The sequence below is a fragment of the Lycium barbarum genome, chromosome 1 (genome assembly GCF_019175385.1).
Source record: "Lycium barbarum isolate Lr01 chromosome 1, ASM1917538v2, whole genome shotgun sequence".
Lineage (NCBI taxonomy): Eukaryota > Viridiplantae > Streptophyta > Magnoliopsida > Solanales > Solanaceae > Lycium > Lycium barbarum.
Window position 1 is genome coordinate 84,218,188 of NC_083337.1, and position 23,515 is coordinate 84,241,702.

Here is a 23,515-nt window from a genome sequence, read left to right on the forward strand (position 1 = left end):
AGAGGCTCGTAGATACATATGTGTGGGTAGTAGATGTCTTGTGATCTCTTTAGCGTATGTCTTGTATACTATTTTGTAGCCTCGTGGGCTTGTACATATATGCATATTTTTAGGAGTAATTGAAGATCGTTTCATGATAAACCTCTGTTGAGAATGGTGTATGCTTAGGTTTAGTTTGATGATAAGTTTGAAAGGTGGTGCTCGGTGGGCTAGCTTCGGGTACCCGTCATGGCCCTCTAGTTGGGTCGTGACAAAAAAGGTAACAATAGAGTAATGTCTGTTAGGGTTTTAACTTTAAAGAGAGAGTTTGACTTTTAAAGATGAAGGGCTCAGATAGTGTGAAAGAATACTCTTCCAAGCTAATGGAGATTGTCAACCAGATAAGAATACTTGGTGACAATTATCCAGATCAGAAAGTTGTAGAGTTGATCTTGGTCATCCTTCCAGACAAGTTTGAATAAAAAATCTCAGCTATTGAAGAGTCTTGTGACTTGACTACTCTTAAAATAGTTGACTCGATCTCCAAATTGCAAGTCCAAGAGCAAAGGGTAACTATGAGAAGTGAAGGGATGATGGATATTGTAAAAATTATGGGCACATCGAGGGGAATTGCAGGCAAAAGCAAAATCAAAGTGGTCAGTCTTCCCAACAAACTAAAGTGATTTCCCATATGCCTTGTGCACGGGCTTTGAACTTACCAGTTGAGGCAAATGATTTTGCCTCTCACACATCACATGTTGATGGATGTAACTGGTATGTTGACAGTGTGTGCACAAGGCACATGGCAATTGATGAGAATTTGATTGTTACCTTGGATAGAACTGACAGAACTAAAGTGAGGCTTGGAAATGGTGCACTGGTGCAAGCTCAAGGTAGAGGGTCAGTAAAATTTCCTACTGACGAAGGTATGAAATCATTAATGATGTTCTTTATATGCCAAGCTTGACTCAAAACTTGTTGAGCGTTGCTCAGTTGCTTCACAAAAATTATTCTCTTAATTTCAAGGATAAAATATGTGTCATTTATGATCCTGAAGGATGAGAAGTAGCTAAAATTAGCATGATCAACAATTCCTTTTCAATTTCACGCTATTATGTTGATACTCACTCTTTTAATGTTGAATTGAATGATACTTGGCTTTGGCACAAAAGGTTTGGTCATTACAACCTTAGTTCATTGGTATATATGCAATCGAAGGGTATGGTGCTTGATGTACCCAGAATTGACATGTGCAGAGATGTTTGTGAGTCATGTCAATTCAGTAAAATGCATAGACAATCCTTTCCTAAAGGAAGTCTTTGGAGGGCTAAGGAAAAGCTAGAGTTGGTTCATAAAGATTTATGTGAACCCATGAGGATGGCGTCTTTGAGTGGAAACAAATACTTTATACTCTTTGTGGATGATCTAACTAGAATGACATGGGTTTACTTTCTTAGCAGCAAATCTCAAGTGTTTTCCGTTTTTAAAGAATTCAAGGCTATGGTGGAAAGGGAGAGTGGCTGCAAGTTGAAGTATATCAGGTCAGATAATGGAACTGAATATACATCATATTAGTTTAGCAAGTATTGTAAAGATTTGGGCATTCAACAACAATTCACTGTTAGCTACACTCTAGAACAGAATGGGGTTTCTGAGAGGAAGAACAAAACGGTGATGGAGATGGCAAGATGCATGTTGGCAGAAAAGAAGATGCCTAAATATTTTTGGGCCGAGGCAATCAATACTGCAGTCTATTTGCTAAATAGATTGCCAACTAGATCAGTCCAAAGCATGACGCCATTTGAAGCGTGGATGGGTATAAAGCCATCTGCAAGACACTTGAAGGTATTTGGTTCGGTGTGCTATGCACATATTCCTGATGCTAAAAGAGAAACATTAGATAGCAAGGAATTTTTTTGCATTCTGTTAGGCTTTAGCACAGTTTCAAAAGGGTATAGATTGTATAATTTTAGTAGCAAGAAGTTGTTCGTCAGTAGAGATCTTGTAGTGGACGAGTCCAACCACTATGATTAGGATCTATATATTGTTGTAAAAAATCAAGGTGGGAGTACTTCAGTTACAACCTCAAATCCGCACAAGAGTGATACTTCCTCTAGTCATATTGCTGGAACAAAACACAATTCAAATGTTGAATTGACAACAGATTCTCCCGTTTTGAAGACCAGGTCACTAGCTGAAGTTTATGAGCAATGCAATTTTGCTCTTGTTGAACCATGTTCCTATGAAGAAGCAACAAGTCATAAAGTTTGGGTTTATGCAATGAAGGAGGATCTTGCCATGATCAATAAAAATGACACTTGGGAGTTGGTTGAAAGGCCAAAACAGAAGAACGTTATCGGTGTCAAATGGTTCTATAGAACAAAGTTCAATCCAGATGGCTCCATTTTCAAGCATAAAGCTAGACTGGTAGTTAAAGGCACTCAGCAGCCTGAGGTGGATTTTGGAGATGTGTTTGCTCCTATTGCGAGGCACGAGACAATTAGATTTCTAATCACTCTTACAACATAATACAAGTGGAAAATCTTCCATTTAGATGTCAAATCTGCATTTCTCAATGGTTTTCTTGAAGAAGACATTTATGTTGAACCACCTTAAGGTTTTACAGTTGCAGGTGAAGAAGAAAAGGTGTATAAGCTTAAAAAAGCACTATCTGTTCTTAAACAAGCTCCAAGAGCTTGGTATAGTAGGCTGGATACTCATTTGTTGTGTCAAGGCTTCAACATAGGCCTAAATGAGCCTACTTTGTACTTCAAAAAGCAAGTTGATGGGAAGTTGATTGTGATATCAGTTTATGTTGATGATTTGATGATTGCAGGTGAAATCCTCTTGCGATTCAAGAAGTTAAAAATGAAATGTTAAAAGCTTTTGAGATGTCTAATCTAGGAGAGATGAAGTTTTTCCTGCGAATGGAGATTGCTCAATCTTGTGAAAGAATTTTCTTGTCCCAAAAGAAGTATGCCTTGAATCTGTTAAAAAAGTTCAAGCTTGACAAGTGCAAACCTGTAGCAACTCTACTTGTTGTGAATGAAAAGTTGATGAAGGATGATGGTGAAGACAGGGCAGATCCAAAAATTTATAGAAGTCTTATTGGAAATCTGTTGTATCTTACTGCTTCCAGGCTAGGCATAATGTTTGCTGCTAGTTTGTTGTCCCGATATATGCAAAGTCCAAGCACTAAACAATTTGGAGCTGATAATTGACTATGGAATTTAGTATAGAAGTGTGGAGAATGGAGTTCTTATTGGCTATTCTGATAGCGATTGGGGTGTTGTTTGGATGATTACAAAAGCACATCTGGTTACTCATTTTCTTTTGGTTCGGGGATTTTTTCTTGGAGCACAAAGAAACAAGATATTGTAGCTCAATCTTCAGCGGAAGCCGAGTATGTGGCTACTGCATCTGCTTGAGAAAATTTTTTTCGTTGAGAAAAATCTTGTTTGAATTGGATCTGTTGCCAAAAGAACCAAGAGATCTATGTGGACAATAAATCAGCCATTTTAATGGCTGAAAATCCGGTGCTGCATGGAAGAACAAAGCATATCAACATCGAATTTCATGCTTTAAGAGATGTGGAGAAGAATGGTGAAGTTAAGTTGGTGCATTGCAGCAGTGAAGAACAACAAGCTGATATTCTAACCAAGGCTCTTCCCACCAAGAAGTTTGAGTTTCAAAGAATGTTGCAAGGAGTTTCAATGAAAAATCTTAAGGAGGAGTGTTAGGAAATTAAGATTTCTCTAGAAACTCCAAGATTAGTAGATATTTTGAGTTTTTTAGTAGACTAGTTTTTTTGGGTTAAAATGTGTGGTTGTTAGTGAGCAAAATATGCACTTAGTTTAGTGTGAGATATTTTGCTTATTATCTAGTTTTTAATACTCACACTTTATATATAGGCATGTGAAATGAAACAATAGAGAGAAAAAATAATTCAGAACTTTCTAGCCTTCTCCTTCTCTATCTTCAACATTCCTGTAGCAATTTACAGCTGCAATTTCTTTACAGTTCCTCCTTGGAGGTTTGAAATTCTTCTTTCTTTTCTCTCTAACAATTTTTCATCAAAAAGGAGTCAATTTTTGTACTAAACATCCTTTATCTAATTTTGTTTCATATAACTCCCTGTTTCCCTTGATGGATCCGTTAACTTGTCTATTTTTCCGTGTCCATTCTCTAGAATCAGAAGGAAGTTTTTGCAAATTCTAAATGGAAGCAAGATATGATTAGGTGCTGGCAAAAAATGAGATTTAAAAACTTGTCACTTCGCCACAAAAACAAAGTGCAATAGCATAATTTAGAGTTATGGCCTAGGGTGATTGTGAGTTTCTTTGGCTATAAAAGCTACGAATTGAGATTGTCTAAAAAAAAAGAAACTTTCTTTGTACTGCCACAATAAAGCTGCAATTAGTATAACTCAGAATCCTTTTCAACAAGACCGAAGTGAAAGTTACCAATGGCATCTTGAGTTTGCTTCATGCACCCTCAGAAAAATAACTAGTAGATGTGCTTATAAAAGGCCTCAGCAATGACTTTTCATACTCTCATTGCAAGTTGTCTATGTGTGACATCATTGTTCCTTCTTGAGGGAAAGTATTGATTGTGTTAACTACTTAACATGATCTTGGGAGATTTTATTTTTTTTCTTTTCCTAGTGTAATTAAAGGAATAGAATAATTCCTTTTATTTTAATTGATTGTGTTTTCTTAATTAGGTGGAATTCAATTATATAAGTACTTGTTCTCATGAAATATAAACACATACAAAAATACAGAGTTCTTCTTCTTCTAAAATCTACAAAACCTTCTCTGTTCAGGAAGTTCAAGTCTAAACTCTCAATTTTTTAGAATTGATAAGGTTTGGAAATGGACTAACCTCATCTTGTAGAGCAGAAGAAGATGGCTGAATGGGAGGTTCTTTGTACTTGAAAGTACCAAAATCTACTGATAACCTGCTCGGTGACCCAATAAATAAAATATTAAAAAATAGTCAGCAATGCACAAAACTGTTTAATGTATGCCCAGTCGACTCTTGCGTTTACACATGGTCGTCCTATTTTCAAAGACTAACATCTAGAATGTGGAATGGATGGTCAACTGTTTTACATTTTAGAAAACATTAGAGGTCGAGTTCTAAAGCTGAAGAGTGAGTAGTAGTAATTATATGTCTAATATGTTAAGCTACTATGGAGAAACACTTGAGACTTCACCATGCTTACTAGCTTAACTCTTTATTCATAGTAAGTTATTACACATGTTGAGATGGGTTCAATCAAAGAAATGCAAAATTAAAGTACTGCTACTTAAGAATACCTTTTATCTTTACGAGCTTCAGGCTGAGCCTCCATTGCAGGAATTGGCCTGAGTGAGAGAGGCATATTAGAAGGTACAACAGGAAGGGGCTTGACAGCAAAGTGACCGGAGCGGTTAGGTGCAAGAGAACGAGCAGATAGAGGCTGTTCGTGGGCACTTGATTGATTGGCAGCCAAAGGTGTAGTCGGTGCACGAGCAGATGGTGGTTGTTCCAAAGTGTTCTTAGATGGAAAAGTCATCTTACTCGGGACAGCTGCAGAAGCGGAAGTAGATGACCGAGAATGTTGATGAACATGTACATGTTGTTGTTCCCCTGATGATGAACGGAGAGAAATTCGGATAGGCGTCGTTGAACGAGCTGACAAAGGCTGCTGGTCCAAAGACTCCGAAGATGAAGATGGTCGGATTCCTTGTACTGATCCTGGACATGTAGTCACTGGTTCTACGGATGTACAAATTGATGCTGGTCGTGTAGCTGATGCATTTGCCTCTAAGGATGTACGAACTGTCTGATAGAGAACAAACAAACCAAATCATACCTCCAATTGTGATTAATGACAAAACGAGAATGTACTTTATTGGTACTCACCTTTTGCAAGGGCTGTTGATTGAAAGAGTCGGTCGAGGTAGATGGTCGAATTCCTTGTGATGCCGGACGTGTAGTCGATGCCTGTGGTTCTATCGATGTACGAACTGACTAATAGAGAACAAAGAAACCGAGACTGAAGTCTACTTTCTCAAATAACCTTGTTTTATTTTTTCAGTAGGATTTAAGATAATTAATTTACCAGAGGAGTACGAGTACTTCTATTGGGCCTTCCACCAGCAAGGCTAATAGCAGTTGAGGGAGCGACAGGGTTGTACTCATACAGCTCGTCTTCCTCATCATCGTCATCCGCTTGTTGACATGCCATTACCTGTGCCAGCCTCTGTGCCGCCGCCTTTGCATTCTGAGGCCGCCTTCCGACATTTGAACCTGACCGCGCGTGCCCGTGCATCTTTTCTTATGCTGCCCGCTCTTCCCTTCAATTTATTTCTGCGATTTCATCACCCGGCCCCTTTAAATGTAATTAATATAAATATCACACATACAAGAATGTGATTGAAATATATTATTACAGTTAAAATGATACAATAATTGTTCTAATAGGTATGCAATTTTGTTGCAGTATACGCTGAACGATGGAGGGGGAGGGTGATCAAAGAAGTACCTGCTTTAAGATCGTTCCTCAGGCGCCAAGATGAATCCATGTAATTTAACCATCAATTGTTTATGTTAATCCAATACATGCTCCATATATAGTTTCCCAATAATGGCCCCAATTATGAAAATTTACTTAAACTTCTTTTTATGAGATCTCATAAGAATAAAGAGGAAACTATGAATTTGGCTTTTGTTATTTCTTAGCTTAACAAGTAGAATGAATGTTAAAATTTTGCAGATGAGATTAGAGTTACCACCTACCTTACATGCGGGAATAAGTTGAAATCTAAGATGCGAATAGTGCTATGGTTACAAGTATTGCTAAAATCGCGTATAACAAGTCAAATGATAGGTTCTTTAACCCCTTATTAAAGCCTCATTTATTTGCACCTTATATTTCAATCATTAATTAAGGGTAGTTATTTTTTAGGTCTGAATCTAAATTATGCATATTCCAATTATTAAGTGTGTTTGTTTTTATTTTTGTTTTGTTGCGACATTTAATGGGTTTGAATAGATCCAAATTATTAATATCTATAACAAAGTATTAATATCACTAAGATGTTATTCATTCAAGGATTTCTGTAATGTAATTTCACCACTGCTTCAGTTCCCTCCACCATAATCAACTATCATCATCCACCACCCACAACCGCCATCCTCAACCATAATTGTCATCGTCGATCACACACGATCAATCGTCACCAGCACTTATCACAACTTACAAGTAGCACCACCACCACCATTACTGCAACAACCACTAATCAGTACCGAAATCATCATCATCAACCACATTATATATCGTCGACCACCAATATCAGTCATCAACATCACTACTAGTTATTACAATCATCCACTACAATTATTAACTTCCACCACCAATTGCCATAATCAGCCACCACAGCTAAGCACTATTGTTAGCCACTGCTACTACGGACCTACAACCATCATCATTACTCAACACCATCCCCGGTCGGTACCCATAACTGCCACAGTTTTTCGGCACCACCAACCACTCTATAATTTTATTTTTTTGTTGATATAATGTTAGATTACTTAATGTTTAATATTTATCATTTAACTAAACACAAGTTGTATACATTCGGATATTAAGAAAAAATAATTGTAATTAGTCATATCTTGATGCAGTATCTTAATATTCAATGTGAATTTAGATTCAAACGTCTTAGTCTTAATACACATCTTAATATTCAAATGTGTATCCAGATTAGGGCATCTTAATCTATATCTATATCTATATTATTATGAAAGCACAAATATAAATGTTGGTTGACCAAATATCCTTCAAATATTGAACGACTTTTATACGTTTTTACATTAATCTTAATATAAATTAGGAAGTTATTTTGGTAAAAAAATATAAGCAGAATTTTAAAGAAATACTATTTCCAAATGAAATAGACTTCTTATTGAAAACTCAAAATACCAAGGTTGGGAATTATGCTACGAGCATTTTTTTTTTTTAATAAGGGAAGGTTTAAGCTACGAGCAACTAAAACAACTAAGTTCTAAAGTACAATTTTTTTTTTTTGGGATTTACAATACACAATTCCTTCTCTTTTTTGTATTTGAGTTATATTGTCACAAACCAAAAATCATAAAGCCGTGATGACACCTATTCCCATTTGATAAGTAAGTCAACCTTACCATTTACCAAGTCATTAACCAATTAAGGATTAAGAATAAAGCAATATGCCGAATATCGATAATACTAGGTCTTTTATAATAGAAAATGCGGAAACAACCAAAATCCACCCAAGATTAGTGTCATAAGTACAAGAGCCACTACGAATAAATACAAGTCTGAAATCCACTAACACACTGTCTGGGATACAAAGTAAAGACAAGAATAAATAAAAGCATAGAGGGAGAAGAGAGCTGCAGATCAACCAAGCAGCTCACCACGATCTTCTGAAATCATCGCCATGAACTCAGATAATAGCTTCGCGCAACCCACTCGTACTCAGGACCGAATCTGCATCAAAAAGAGTGGTGAGTACGAGAAGCACGTGTACTCAGTATATATCTCATAGATCGGCAATGAAAGAAGCAGTTATGTAGTATTAGAAAAGTTCTCTTTTTACCTTACCAGTTGCCTTAACTCAGAACCGAACGATTAACCAGGTGAAGGATAATCAAACACCAAAAAATCAAATAGTCAATTAATCAGATAATCAGATAGGGAAATTAAGCCAATTCTTTCCAAGAATTTAGTAATAAGTCCAAAACATCTCAACAAGATCAGATAGAGATAAAACCACGCAATATAATGCAACTCGTTGTAGGCGTTCAACCCGAGCCAACCATAATGCCATGGATGAAATGCATCTAGGCAATCACCAAATCACCGATAGATATAAACCTAAGTGTCCAAGTAGGAGCAACAATTCAGATAATCAAATAAGGAAAATCATGATGCAATGCAATGCAGTATGCTCCATATACAAAGAGAGCTCCACAGGACAGTATGGGAGATATGATCCATGGGGAACCGTTAAGTCCATATACCACCTGGAATACCAAATCCTCTAGATCACATCGTGTCCAGACCTTAAGAGGTCAAATATCATGCTTCCGACCTTTAGAGGCCAAATACCATACAATATAATACAATCTGTTGCAGGCGTGCAACGCGAGCCAACTGTATGCAAATGCATGACACAACACATAAGAGAATGAGCATCTCAAATCCGGACTCAATAGCCAACAAGTTCAAGTAAGTTCATTAATAATTCAGACTTAATAGCCAACGTGTTTAGGTAAGTTTAGCAACAATCCAGACTTAATAGCCAACCAATTCAAGTAAGTTACCAACATGTCTATCATGAGTGTACGAGGTTTCTTAGAATGCCCAGACACAATTATCAGCCAAGTATAGAAAAGTACACATAAACGCTAATGGGCATATTTTGGCATTCTTGGGTCATGGACCATATCTACATTGTACACTATTACCCTTATCTTGATACCGGTACTCGTATGAATGTTTGTCATATCACGGATACGGGACCCCTTGTTACGCTCTTACCCCATATTATCAAGCTTATTTTTTTTTATCTTGTATCAAAACTCCCCTCAAACGAAGTCAAAAGTCTTAACATACCTCAAGGCTGAGCAACGAATCATGAAAATTGCCTTTACTTTCTGCAGTGCTTCTGAATACTTCTAATCTCGATCTGAAAGAAGATTAAGTCCTCCAGAAGCTATACCTGCCTCCAAATTCACCAAATGAGTTCAAAATAGTTAAAATAGTACTCCATGAGGTTAAATAAGTCCAATGATATCCATATTGTTTTACTTTACTCTGGAACCAAAAAATGATCGCAAAACGGTAACCCCGAGCCACTAAGAGCAAAATTGGATTTTATTACAAAAGCAATTTACCCAAAACTTAAATAGCCTATATACAGAAAATCACCAAATTCCATTCATGAATCGATCTCCAAATCAAGATTTTCCATTCTTATATCCTTGGAGCTCAAAACCTCAATTTTCCCTAACCAAATCATGCTATAAACGCTAATAAAATGCAAAAATCATTGGGAATCATAAAAATAAGGATTAGAATCTTACCCTCTCTTCAAAATGTGAAAAACACTGCAAAAATCGGAGCTCTAGAGCTCAAGTTATGATGAAAATACCAAATGGAGAAGTCTGAAATTTAATACTCAGAGGTCTTCGCATTTGCGACCAAAAATTCGCATTTGCAACCATCACATTTCATACCAGAAGTCCACATTTACTACCACAAGTTTGCATTTGCAAAGTCATCAGATACCATCAACAGTTGTCCACGCTAATAAAACCATAACGTCCTCATACGACCTCAAAATTCGACGATTATTTTTGCTATTATTCCATAATCACGATAAAAATCTAATGATTCAATCAAAATACAATTTGGAGTTTATTTTCTCAATATGGTACCCTTTATGCTAAAAAATGATGCTGAAACATCAAATACGAGCGCGCCACAACCCAAATCCATCCGAAACTCATCAGAATCTAAACAAAATTATGGACAAGTGCAAAATCTTGATACAAACCTGCTCAAATGCTCAAAACACCGGTCCAAGATCGTTTAGTCTAGTTTCACATAAAGGCTAAACTATAATTCCAAACTTAACTAGTTTCTCCTCCAAGCACCCAAATCATTCCCGAACCCCTCGGGATTTGTCCCTACCATCCAGCTAAGTCATAAATCATGTTCTGGACCTCATGGAATCGACTAAACTCCCTTCGACTCCATTAACCTTCGATATTGACTTTGGTCAAACTTTCTAATTTCCTTAACTTAAGAACTTCTAATTTTGCTAATTTCTCTCTGATACTCATCTGATTATTTCTGGGACAGCGCCACCCATCCTCACAAGACAAGAATACCATTTTAAAGCTAGGGGAAGGGTATTTTGGAGAGAAAGAATTCAAAATCTCAAATCGACCTAACGGGTCGTTACATATTCAAAATCGTATTTCTTTTTTTAACAAAAAGCTCATATTCCACAATCCTCATCACAAATTTTTTTAGGAGTATTGCTTTTCAACTTAAAAGTATTTTATGATAAGCATGTCATGAGCATTTCACACCAGGCCTAGTTGGCCGGGCAGTCACCTCCAAGGCGAACAGCTATACGGATACACCATGACCTTTTGGCATGGGCAGACACCCTAGTGGGCGACATGAGATGGTACCCCGGACGTGGGAGGCCTGGACGCGGGCTAATATTATTGATTATCACACCGTTCCGACATGGACAGGCAGCTTGCATATTATGCATATATGACATGATGATGAGTATGAGTAAGACAACATGCATTACTTTCCACATGATTGTTATTCAGATCCAGGTATTTCATATCGATGTCCTTATTATATTATTGATGTCTTTCTTCATTGTTTATGCCTCTCATACTTAGTACAATATTCGTACTGACGTCCGTTTTCCTTGGACGTTGTGTTCATGCCCACAGGTAGACAGGGAGGTGAGCTTGGCACAGATCCTCAGTAGCTGTCAGCTGATAGAGAGCGCTCCATTGTTCGGAGGTGCTCATGATTATTCCTTTTGGTACATATGTATAATTTGGGCATGACAAAGTCTTGTTCCGTCTATGTATACAGTATGTCAGTAGAGGCTCGTAGATACGCAGTGTGAGTCCGATGGTCTTACAAGATGTCATTATATGTATATATATTATTTTGATGGCCGAGAGGAAAATGTATATAAGTAATTATGTTCCCATATAAGATGTGATTTTCCTACTATTTATATACTAAATTGGTAAAAAATTCATTAAATGAGTAAGACGAGTAGTAGAGTGAGTGGTGCTCGGTAGCTAGCTTTGGGTACCCGTCGCGGCCCTAGTTGGGTCATGACAAAAGCAGCAACAAATTCCTGCCAAACCGGGGAAGGTGCATTTTCCCTTCTTGAAGATATCCAATTATTATACCAAAGAACGGAGACATCTCTCAACCTATAGGATGCCAACTCCACTGACTTAGTATCAGAAGCATGATTTATTCTCAGCGTCCTCAACATTTCATCTATAAAACCCTGCGGGTCTTCATTCGGCTTTGACTCGAAAAATTCTGAAGGATTCAGACTCGTAAATCATGGGCTCTGGCACTAGCCGCTCTATCACATGGACCCACACTTTGCCGCTGAGCTTGAGCAGCAACTAGCTGGGTTAATGATTGAATAGCCTCGGTCATCTACTAGCTCAAAGCACCCGGTGGAGGAACTGGAGGCCCCTTCATGGTCCTCTAAAATAGGTGGAGCATGGGAAGTATGAGATGGAGCCTCTGTTACACCTCGAAAAATTTTTCGTTGATGCATAGTGAATAGACTAACGAAGAGCACGAAGTATATGGTATTTCAATAAGTAAGGAATGACATTTGATGACCCTAATTAAGATTTCAAAGACATTCGAGGTGAGAGGAGAAATTTTGCCAAGAGAAGGCAAGGCATACGATATGTATCGGAAACGATTTACGAGTAAAACGTTAATGATGATTTAATGATGCTTTAGAGAAGAGTTATAACATCCCTTAGATTGTTAATGAGGTGATAAACAAGTGTCAAGAAGGTTCCATAAGGATTGGAGATCAAACGAGTCGACGAGAATGAGTTCGGAAGAACTGGGCATTATATGGTGTGCTATGACCATGGATATGGATTATTGGAAGTGAATGGAGGACTATGGATAATGTAGGTAAATAAAGACTATTGTTTTGATGTTGTGAATGTTATTATTGATGTTTAGGAGTTGATATATGCTATGGAGGAAGTCGTATAAATAGAGGAGATGCTATCCAACTTTCTCTAGCTTTAGTCATGTATGCTAAGCTATCGATTTTCTAATGATAATATAACTCTAATGAAGGTAGAAACGTGAGCATTGAAGGAGAACGTGCAAGTGATAGAATAGTTGAACGAAGAGGTATGTAAGGCTAACCCTTCTTTCATAAGGCATGGTTATTTGGCCAAATATCTATTCTTCTATGAGCCTATGAAGTCCTCCAAATGATTCTATCTTTAAAAGCTACTAAGCTCATGATTCTCGATATGTTAAGATTGTACTAAATTCCTTATATGATGAGTAATCCTCTAGGGATAGATGTAATGAACGACGATAGTAATGATGCCAAAGATGCTTATGAACTCCTATGTCTATGTGTCTATGTATGATTATTATGAAACCCCGAGCTTATATGCCCGGGTAGAATATATATATATATCGCGTGCGTACCACTGCAGCTGGGTACGGATAACCCTGAACCTTGGTAGGGCCAGGTATGTATACTCACCGAGCCTTGCCATGGCCGAGTATGTGAAACACCGAACCTTTATGGTCGGGTATGCTAGGTACATGATATGGATATCTATAAGATATGAATATGAATATAAATACGAATATGCTATGAATACGAAAATGGATACGAAATGTAAATGAGTATGGATATGAATACGGATACGGATATGGATGTACGTACACAATCACGCATTAGAAATGGAAAGTCCGTATGAAAAGCAAGTAGGTGTTTATGAAGATAATACTACTATCTCCCATCCTATGCTATTTCTTATGTTGTCTATTATGCTTTCATAATGATGTTGATCATGCTTTACATACTCAGTACATTATTCGTACTGACGTCCTTTTGTTTGTGGACGCTGCATCATGCCCGCAGGTGGCCAGGGAGATAGGCTTAATCCATAGCTTTATTACTCAGGGACTACATAGCGAAGCTCCATTTCATGCGGAGCTACATCTTTTGCTATTTATTCTTTTGTGTACATATTTACGGGCTATATGATATGACATACTCTCCTTAGAGGCTCGTAGACATGTGTATATGGTTAGATGTATTTGGCCTTGTCGGCCTATATTTTGGATATCATTTTGTTAGCCTCATCGGCTTATGTACATTGATATGGGCATAGTTGCTAATGATGATATAAATGTATTGATTGCCCAATGGGATTAGTATGATTGATGGATAGAAAGTATGATTTAGCTATGTGGCTCACCTAGATGTAAATGGGAATGTATGATAAGAAGTGCCCGTGTGGGTTAGCACCGGGTGCCCGTCGCGGCCCTCCGGTTGGGTCGTGATAGCCTCATTATGGGACTCACCCTCCTCTATATTTACCGGGGGCCCCTGTTCAACCCGCCTTCCTATCACAGTCTTGCCCTTCTGGGCGGATGTTGCTTTCCTCTTCATAGCCATAGCTGAAATCATAATGCACAATTAGAGAAAAGAGGAATCTTACATTATAGCTCTATCGCACAATCTATGAAGAAGAAAGACGGTCATTATTCCTACATGTCCTGGAGCCTCTTGTTTATAAGTGTGGCGTGCTTCACACCCATAAACAAGACTCTACTGGACACGGCTAGTAGACATACACTAGGATGGAACTGCTCTGATACCACTTTTGTCACGACCCAACTAGAGGGCCACGACGGGTACACGGAGCTGGCCACCGAACACCACTTGCCATGCTCAACTATCATATTCAACCTGGCCAAATATAACTTCTCAAAGTAAATTTTACTATGAAATGATTACTACACACCTTCCAAGAATACGCGTATATGTATATATATATATATATATATATATATATATATATATATAAGGCCACAAGGCTACAAAATGATGTACAAAATATACACTGAAGAAATCTCATAACATGTACTACCCACACATAAGTATCTACGAGCCTATAACTGAAGTACTGAAATCATAAGGACGGGACAGGACCCCACCGTGCCCCAAATATGTACACAAAAGATTCTACCAATAAGCGGCAACTCCGGAGTAGTGGAGTGCTCTTTGCAAATCTGGTGAGTGAGCTCCTAAGCATCTGCACCGTCTCCCTGTCTACCTGTGGGCATGAACACAACGTCCATAAAAGAAAGGACGTTAGTACGAACAATCTACTGAGTATGCAAGGCATGAATAATAACATCATAAAGAAGTAAGGAAATATGAGATAAGGAGATAACCTGTACTGCTAGCCTCTGAAGGCGGATATCATGCATGTTAACTTTCTTTAACATCTTTCATACATACATTAATATATAAATATAAATATATACCATCATTAATGCTGCGGAACGTACAATCCGATCCATTTACCCATATAGTCATTATACATCTATATGTTGCTGCGGAACGAACGGCCCGATCCATATATCCATATATCCCGCGTCCGGGACGATATCATAATATGCCAACTGATCAGGTGGTATTGCGTATATAACGCCTGGCCCTTCTTCCCAAATCCCATGTATACATACTCATATATCCATGTACATTATATACTATACACAGCATGCATGAGAGCCCAAGTGAAAGCTATAACCCTATCAGAGTGACGTAAGGTCGGGAACCTTCGATTACATTATGGAATAATCATCATCGCTATGTCTCACCTTAAAGGAACTAATATCGTGAGGTGAGACTACAACAAAGGATAACATCAGTGAAATCATAAAATAAGATTATCAAGCTTTTGACAACATCATTTCCTAAGCTTCGGAATCTTTGGAAATAGAATCATCATCATCATTATACCTATCATAGATCATATCTTATCTCTAGCTCATAAGAAATATTAACTTTCAATTTGGAATGTAAAAAGGTCATGGAATATATGGAAGATTATAATATAAGAGTCATGCCTTAACGAAAGAAAGGGACTAGCCAAAAATACCTTTACGTCTCCTTAACGACTAAGCGTTCTCCTTCCAAGCTCACCACTCTACTTTAAAGAGAATTCGTATTACATTAGACCATTAGAAACATGCTTAAGACTAAGCTATGGCGACTAAAAGCTGACAACAATTGGGCAGCATTTCCTTTGTTTCAATAACTTCCTCCATATAATAAACAATACCCATAACATCATAATCAATAAACTTCTTCAAGTTAAACATTATTCAATCCTCACAACACCCTTTCAAAATAATCCACAACCATAGCTACAACACAACACCATACTCATCCTTCACATAATAATTCCTCAGTGACATTAGCATCATTCATAACAAGACTATAGCCATCTCATATTAAGAATCATGACTCAAATTAACTTACTACTCAAAATACCATTATTTCCATATTTGAGCTCATATTCTACTTCCTTCTCAAATCCAAGCCTTTCAACCTCTCAATACTTTTAATAACATGAAATAGATGTAAAACTCACCTTTGATTGTATAAAATGATATTTGGATGAAGATACTTTACTTGAGGAAGCCCTAACTTCATTACCAATGGAATTCTTAACTTTTATCAACCCTAGGAGCAACTTTCCCTTTACAAGCTCGAGTTTACGAGGCTCGGATCTTGCTAAATCTTCACTATGGAGATGGAAATATGAGAGGAATATTCTAGGAGTTTCTCTGATCTGGAGAAGTGAAATTAATGAAATAAAGTTGTGGGTCTCAACTTGTATAGATGGTCCAAGAAAGTTCCAGAGGCGCGGTTGGACAAGCGGGTCGACGACCTATCGACGTGTCGACGGATCGTCGATTTGCTCCGTCGACCTGCGCCTGCAGATCCAAGGTCGTAGAGGCATGTTGACAATGCTCGTTGATAGTCGGTCGACATGTCGACGGCCCGTGGACGCTGTCTGATATTTGCACGTTTCCCTAATTCAGATCAGTTTTTGTCGATTCGATCCGTTCGACTTATAATTCGGTAAATTACCAGGAATACCTGCTGGTACATTTGTGTACGGGGTAAGACCCTCTGCCTTGACTTTCTTCAACGAGCTTTCTTCTCTTGCCTCAAATGTCTTTGGAATCTTAATTAGAATCATTAAGTACCCCTTCTTACTTGTAGGGACATCATATACCCCTTAGCTTTTGTTAGTCTATTCACCGTATAACAACCCAAAATTTTGAGGTGTAACACATCTAGCTGTACACTACTATCTACGAGACTCTAAAGAGAGTATGCAAAATTATATAGACGGGACAGGGCCCCACCATGCCCATATATACACAAAAGAATAGTACTAACAACTGCAGCTCCAAATCAAGTGGAGCTCCTCTAAGCAGTCTCTGAACAAGCAGCCTAAGGATCAAGTCTAGCTCTATGTCCAACTGTGGGCATGACGCAACGTTCACAAACAAAAGGACGTCAGTACGTATAATGTACTGAGTATGTAAGACGTAATTAATAACATAACAAAAGGATGAACGATAATATAAGAAAGAAGAGTCATGGGATGACAGAGCCCATTTATACCTCTAGCGACTTTCATCATTTCACTTACCCTTTTCTAATGGGAACCTTCCATTACGTACACTTCTATATATAGTAGTATCATACCCGACCATAGAGGTTCGGTGTCTTACATACCGACCATGATAAGGTTCGGTGTTATACATACCTGGCCCTACAAAAGCTCAGTATTATCCATACCCAACTGCAGTGGTGCGCGCGTGATAGATATCATATCCGGCCATATATGCTCGGTGTTCTTAATAGTCATACTTTCATATATATATATATATATATATATATATATGTACACACATAGGAGTACATACGCATCCTCAACATCATCATCATCAACATCATCACTTTCATTATATCCTTCCTTAGAGGATCAACTATCATAGGAGGAGAACAATAGTATCGTGAGAATATCAAGAATCATGAGCTTTAGTGATTCTAGGAATGAAATCATTATGGAAGATACTATGGATTTCACATGAAGGTATACATCAATGGGATCATGCCTTAAGAAAGAAGGGTTCACCTCACATATGTTACATCCGACATTTTTGTTTATTCAAAAAAAAATATTCAAGATAAATTGACTTGTGATGAATAAGGCCACAATTGGACCTTACTTGGTATGAAGGTGTAGGTTATGCTTACAATGGTGTGGAATTACGAAAGGTGGCCAAGGGCGAAATTGGAATTTTGGAAACTTGCTCCATGAATTACAAAATTAGCCAACAATTTTGGGCTCAAAAAAATAAGTGAAATGAGGCCCAATAAGGGAGCCCAACCGGCCATGCCATGAAAAAATGGCTCAAGTCCATAAGTTAATTAAGTAATGTTATATAAGGATCCTTATCCAAAGAACATTCAAGAAAAATACAAGGCAAGAATAAAGAAAAAGAAAAGGAGCATTTCGGGTAAGAGAGGAAAAAGAAAATAAAAAGAAAGGAAATTATTTTTGGAGCCCAATCCTTGAGTTTGAAATTCAATTCTTGTGGGAATACTACTAAGTGCAAAGTCCTCTACAACTTGGTACAACTAGTTTGGCAAGAGGACAAGTTTGGTGCCAAGTGAAAACTTGAAGAAAAGGTAAGAATTTTACCATTCCTATGCCATGAAATATATGTATGTATGTTGTAGTATGTGTGAATGAATGAAAAACATGAAAATTTTGTGTGTTGGGGTGATTGGAGTGTTGGCCGAATGCTTGTACATGTAGTACATGTCTTGGATGATTTGAATTCATGTTGTAATTTAGTTGTAATATGATAGAAATTGTATTAGAAATGAAAGTTGAATGAATTGGGTTGAATTGGAAAAAATGTGGATGTTGGCCGTGGCTATGGAGGAATTTGAGATGGTGATAAATTGTTTTGTTTGATATGTTAGTTGTATGGTTATGATCCTTATAATTTAAATGATGTAAGTTTGCATTGATTTGGAAGTGTTGGAAGAATTATGGCATTGAAATTGGTTGTATGTCATTATGGGAAATTATGCGAATTTATATAGTTTTTGTATAATTGTGAAAGTAAGATCATAAGATGTAAATTGATGTTGTTGTTAGTGAATTTGGAAAGAAACGATGTGAGTTAGTATGTTCGTCGTGATCGTAGACGCTTCAGATGGAATATGGAGAGCGACGAATCATTCGAACTCATTTATATTGTTTGGAATATTGTTGGAATGTGTTTGAATAATCTTGAATGGGTAAATGAATATGATAATGTTGATGTTGGTTTGACCTTGTAAAGTTTGTATGAAAGTTGTCATTTTATGTAGAAAGAAGATCATTGATGTTAGAACCTATTTCGTTGTGAACTTTGACGTCGTTTGGTGTTGTTGGGTTGTTGTTGTTGAATGTTCTGAGCCGAGTTAAATTCTCGGGGTGTCAGATTTATAGGGGAAATGCTGCCGAAATTTCGGTAGCCAAGTATAGCCCAAAGATAAAAATGTTAACTTTCATGAATAGTAACTGGTAAAAGTGACCATTTGCAGTTTTTGGACGAAACGGGAATTGAGATTTGACGAGCGTAAGACGCAATCCAGGTATGTAAAGCTTACCTTTCCTTCTTTTGGCATGTCCTAGTTACACTAGGTCAAGATCGGACCCTCGGGGATAATTCTGCTCTTGGAAATCCGAGTTTAGTTTTGGCCACTATTCATTCAGCGCAATTGAAACATATTCCTTATAATTGGTTGCAAGAATGTTCAAACCTTCATAACTTTTGCTATTGTGTCCGAATCTCTCCGAAACTTTCGTAGATGGCTTTATGGAGCCTAAAGTCTGTGATTTGTGTCCGCCGCCTCGATTTGACTCAAGGTGGGCCCGCAAGCCCCGAGGCTCCCCTTATTTGGTTTGTTTGACTCATTTCCGTCCGATATGAAAAGTGATCGTTTGCCTAGGACTCAAAGGTCCGTTTGAAATTTCCTATACCATTATTGAACGTTTTGCACTATGAATGATATTAGATTTTCGGAAAATGACCTGTGAATTGTTTTTCAAAGGTTTTGCAGTTTGGAACTTCGTAACTTCTATACATTAATTTTGATCGACCTGACTCCTACTCCGAGCCTTCTGGCGTCGGTATATGCCTATATGTAATTATGTGTCGAGTCCTGTAAATTATTTTAATATGCATATGGTCTCTGCACTACTCCGTTCGTGCCATTCGTTATGATTTCGTTCGTCGGTACCCGGGCCGGCTTTGTGATCGTGCGCGCTATACCATATTCAGAAGTATGATGTTTTACGGTTTTCGAGGCCTCGCCATAGGGCCGGTTTCCGTCTATGGAGTTATGATGTGATATGGCATTTGATATGTTCTGATGATGTGATGTGTGTGTGATACGATTTGTCTGGAGACTGTACGGAGATTTGAAAACTTCTGGAGTATGATGTGTTGTGGCACCAGCGTCGGGGGTGACCACGTTCCTAGCCCTACACATGATTTTATTTGCATTTGTACATTATCTTCCGCACAGGTTTGATTCGCTACTTTGATGTTTGTGTTTGTTCCTTCCGACTCCAGTTATGATTGGGGATTTCTGTACTTTCTGCTTTACATACTCAGTACTTCTCCCGTACTGACCCCCTGTTCTTCGGGGGGCTGCATTTCATGCCCGCAGGTACAGAAGCTCGTTTGGGTGATCCTCCGATTTAGGCTACTTACTCTGCTATTCTGGAGAGCTCCCCTTGATCCGGAGCTTAACGTTTGGTACATACCGTCGGCTATGTGTGTAGTCTGTACATTTGTGACTGTTTGGGTACGGCGGGGCCCTGTCCCGTCATATGTTCGTATGTTCCGTTTTGATTTAGAGGCCTGTAGTCATATTTGTGGGTCGTGGGTCCGGTGTGTTCGTATGTGGTTCTGTTTTACGTTTTTAAGCGACCCGTATGCTATTATGGCCAAGACGGCCCATAAGTTTGTACGTGTGTGTGGGTGCATTTGGGCGATGTATATTCCGCCACCTTTCTGATTTTGATATGACTGTCCTGCACGGGCGACCGCTTAAGATAAGTGTTTGTTCAATGCTTGTGTGACGTCTGCTATTAGTTTTAAATTCGAATAACGTATGTTAAGTCTGAATATGATTATCTGGTTTGTGAGTCTGTTTGGGGTGCCTAAGTAGGGTGCCAGTCGCGGCCCACGGGGTTGGGTCGTGACAAAAGTGGTATCAGAGCGGTTAGTCCTCGGAATGTCTACAGGCCGTGTCTAGTAGAGTCTTGTTTATGGATGTGTTGTGCACCACATCTATAAACAGGAAGCTACAGGGCATCTAGGATGTTACTCTTCTTTGAATCTTAGATCATGCGACAGAGCCAGCTGTAGGAAAATGAATTCCTTTCGACTAATTTTTAATTTCAGCCAAAGGACGGCATCGACAGAAGGCCAGAGCTGATGATATTGGAGGCCGCACAGAACTCAGGTAAGTAATGATATGAAAGGTGTGTGTCGGAGAAGTTATTTGAAGTGTGGTGGAAATATAAAGGTGAAAATCGAACAGAAAAGTAAACAGGAAAGTGCCTCTGATGTCGTTTGGGTTAGGCACGTGTGGTAAGTGTCGGCGATGTTATAATTCTTATTTGAAGTTATCAGCCCTGTGTGGCTGCAATACGACGTGATATGATATGTGTGTGTGTGTATATGTGTTGGCCCTGTAAGGCATGGTTGGTGTTTCTGGTGTACAGGTTTTGGATATTAAGAAAAACAGAGGAACCTCTGCCCAAATTTTCCAGAAATATGGAAGTAAACATGTAGACTAAGTACAAAAAGGTTCCGCGATACTTGTCGAAATTTAGTTTTGTTCTGTTGGGGGTTGGAGAGCACCTGACGGTGATATTTTAGCAGATTTCACCGACTATTTGGAGACGGAATTCGTGGGACGAAGACTTAAATCCGTGGGTTGTCTGTAGCCGTATGTACATGTGCACGAAAGTGAATATTGAAGATTCAGAAGAGCAACACGGTAATTGTATGACTTGGCCCGGGGTGGGACCCGCTACAAGAATTTTCCGAAAAATTTGCTAAGACCCCGATTGGCCCTAAAATTACGTAACAAAGGTCGTGCGGGGCAATTGACGAAATTATATCAGCCCTAACGCGTCAAAATGCATGAAAGTTTCGGGGTTAAGCGTGCTCAAGCTAGAGCAATTCTGGGATGGGTGACCCCCTGGGAAGTAATGCAAAGTTTTTTACAAGAGAAAGTATGATAGATATAAATGGAAATTTAGGGTAACCAAAAGGAAAATAGAATGTGTGGAGTAATTAGTGCCCTTACAGGAGTCGCGCAGAACGAGGCGGACTAAATGGGCAAAAAGAAAAGGTGCAACACCGCTCGGGAAATTGAGCGAATTCGAATAACAGTCAGAGATGCTCGCCAGTAAGATATTAGTAAATGTATATGTATGTGTGTACGTGTATGTGTGTGTGTATGATTTTTTGTTTGGTGCCCATATGGGTTAAGAGCCGAGTCCCGGCAACTAACGTTGAGATAGACGAAAGGTTGTACTAAACCGAATACATGAAACGAAGCGGGGGCGACGATCCGAATGTTGTCAAGAGATAGAAAAGCCCCAATTACATTATAACTCAGTTTGGAATGACAATGTCTGAAAGAGAAAATGAGTATGGAGGGTAGGAAAGATGAAAGATAAGCAGTGTGAATAAGTGGAATCTTTGAAAGAGTCGATACGCGAGACGCAAGACAATTTGTGTGACAACTTGGCGAATAAGTTTACAAATAAAAGGAAATTTTCATGAATCACTGGAGCCTTAATAGGAGTGATCTGATTCTAATCCAGATTCTATGTGTTATACTTTTGCACTTCCGATCCGGATAAGGCTCTGATAAATTTTGTCCGTCTGATTCTGGAAACGTTTCTGGTTGGTATACCTCTGTATGATTAACTCTGATTGCGAATCTGTCTGACACGCCTCTGTGTGTCTGACCCTGGATGTGAATCCGTCTGCTACATTTCTGTACGTCTGATTCCGATTTCGAATCTGTCCAATATAATTCTGTACGTCTGACCCCGATTACGAATCTGTCTGATATATCTCCGTGTGTTTGATTCTGATTACGAATCCGTCTGATACGCCTCTGTGCGTCTGACTCCGATCTCAGATTTATCTGGCATACTTCCGTACTTCCGATTTTGACTATGAATCCGTCTGCCATAGTTTAGTACGCCTGCCTCCGATTACACATTCGTTCGATATGCTTCTACGCGTCCGGTTCTAGTTCTGAATCTGTTGGTATGAAGTGTCTGGTATGAAGTGGGATTATGATAATGTGGTAGGGAACTCAGAAGTGTAACAAGAAATGATATTGACTATGATGTCTGGGAAGCATTCGTCTGTTACGAGAATGTAGCTTATGGTTCGATGATTATGTGGGGTACGAAAAAAAAAATATTATGAAGGCATTTGAATCAGTGATGTGAAAAATTACCCCATAATGTTGGTGAAGAAGTCGTGTCGGAAAGTCAACAAAGGACGACTGTAAAGAGAACCCTCCCGAAGTAGTATGACGCCCCATAAGGTCGATTTAACATTCGAGGACGAATGTTTCTAAAGGGGGGGGAGGATGTTACATCCGACATTTTTGTTTATTCAAAAAAAAAAATCAAGATAAATTGACTTGTGATGAATAAGGCCACAATTGGACCTTACTTGGTATGAAGGTGTAGGTTATGCTTACAATGGTGTGGAATTACGAAAGGTGGCCAAGGGCGAAAT

The 23,515-nt window shown here is 38.5% G+C and overlaps 1 protein-coding gene across 1 annotated transcript in view; it reads right to left on the reverse strand.

Annotated features, from left to right (window-relative positions):
• Positions 1-6,766, reverse strand: part of LOC132636194 (coiled-coil domain-containing protein SCD2-like) — a 122,407-nt gene extending 115,641 nt beyond the window's left edge. Inside the window, exons 1-6 of the mRNA XM_060352919.1 lie at positions 6,512-6,766; positions 6,089-6,336; positions 5,890-5,997; positions 5,626-5,809; positions 5,301-5,553; positions 4,864-4,939 (exon numbers count right to left, since the gene is read on the reverse strand). Of these exons, the coding sequence (XP_060208902.1) occupies positions 4,864-4,939; positions 5,301-5,553; positions 5,626-5,809; positions 5,890-5,997; positions 6,089-6,298 (831 nt within the window). The 5' untranslated portion in view covers positions 6,299-6,336; positions 6,512-6,766. The remainder of the gene's footprint in view (positions 1-4,863; positions 4,940-5,300; positions 5,554-5,625; positions 5,810-5,889; positions 5,998-6,088; positions 6,337-6,511) is intronic.
• Positions 6,767-23,515: the final 16,749 nt, after the last annotated feature.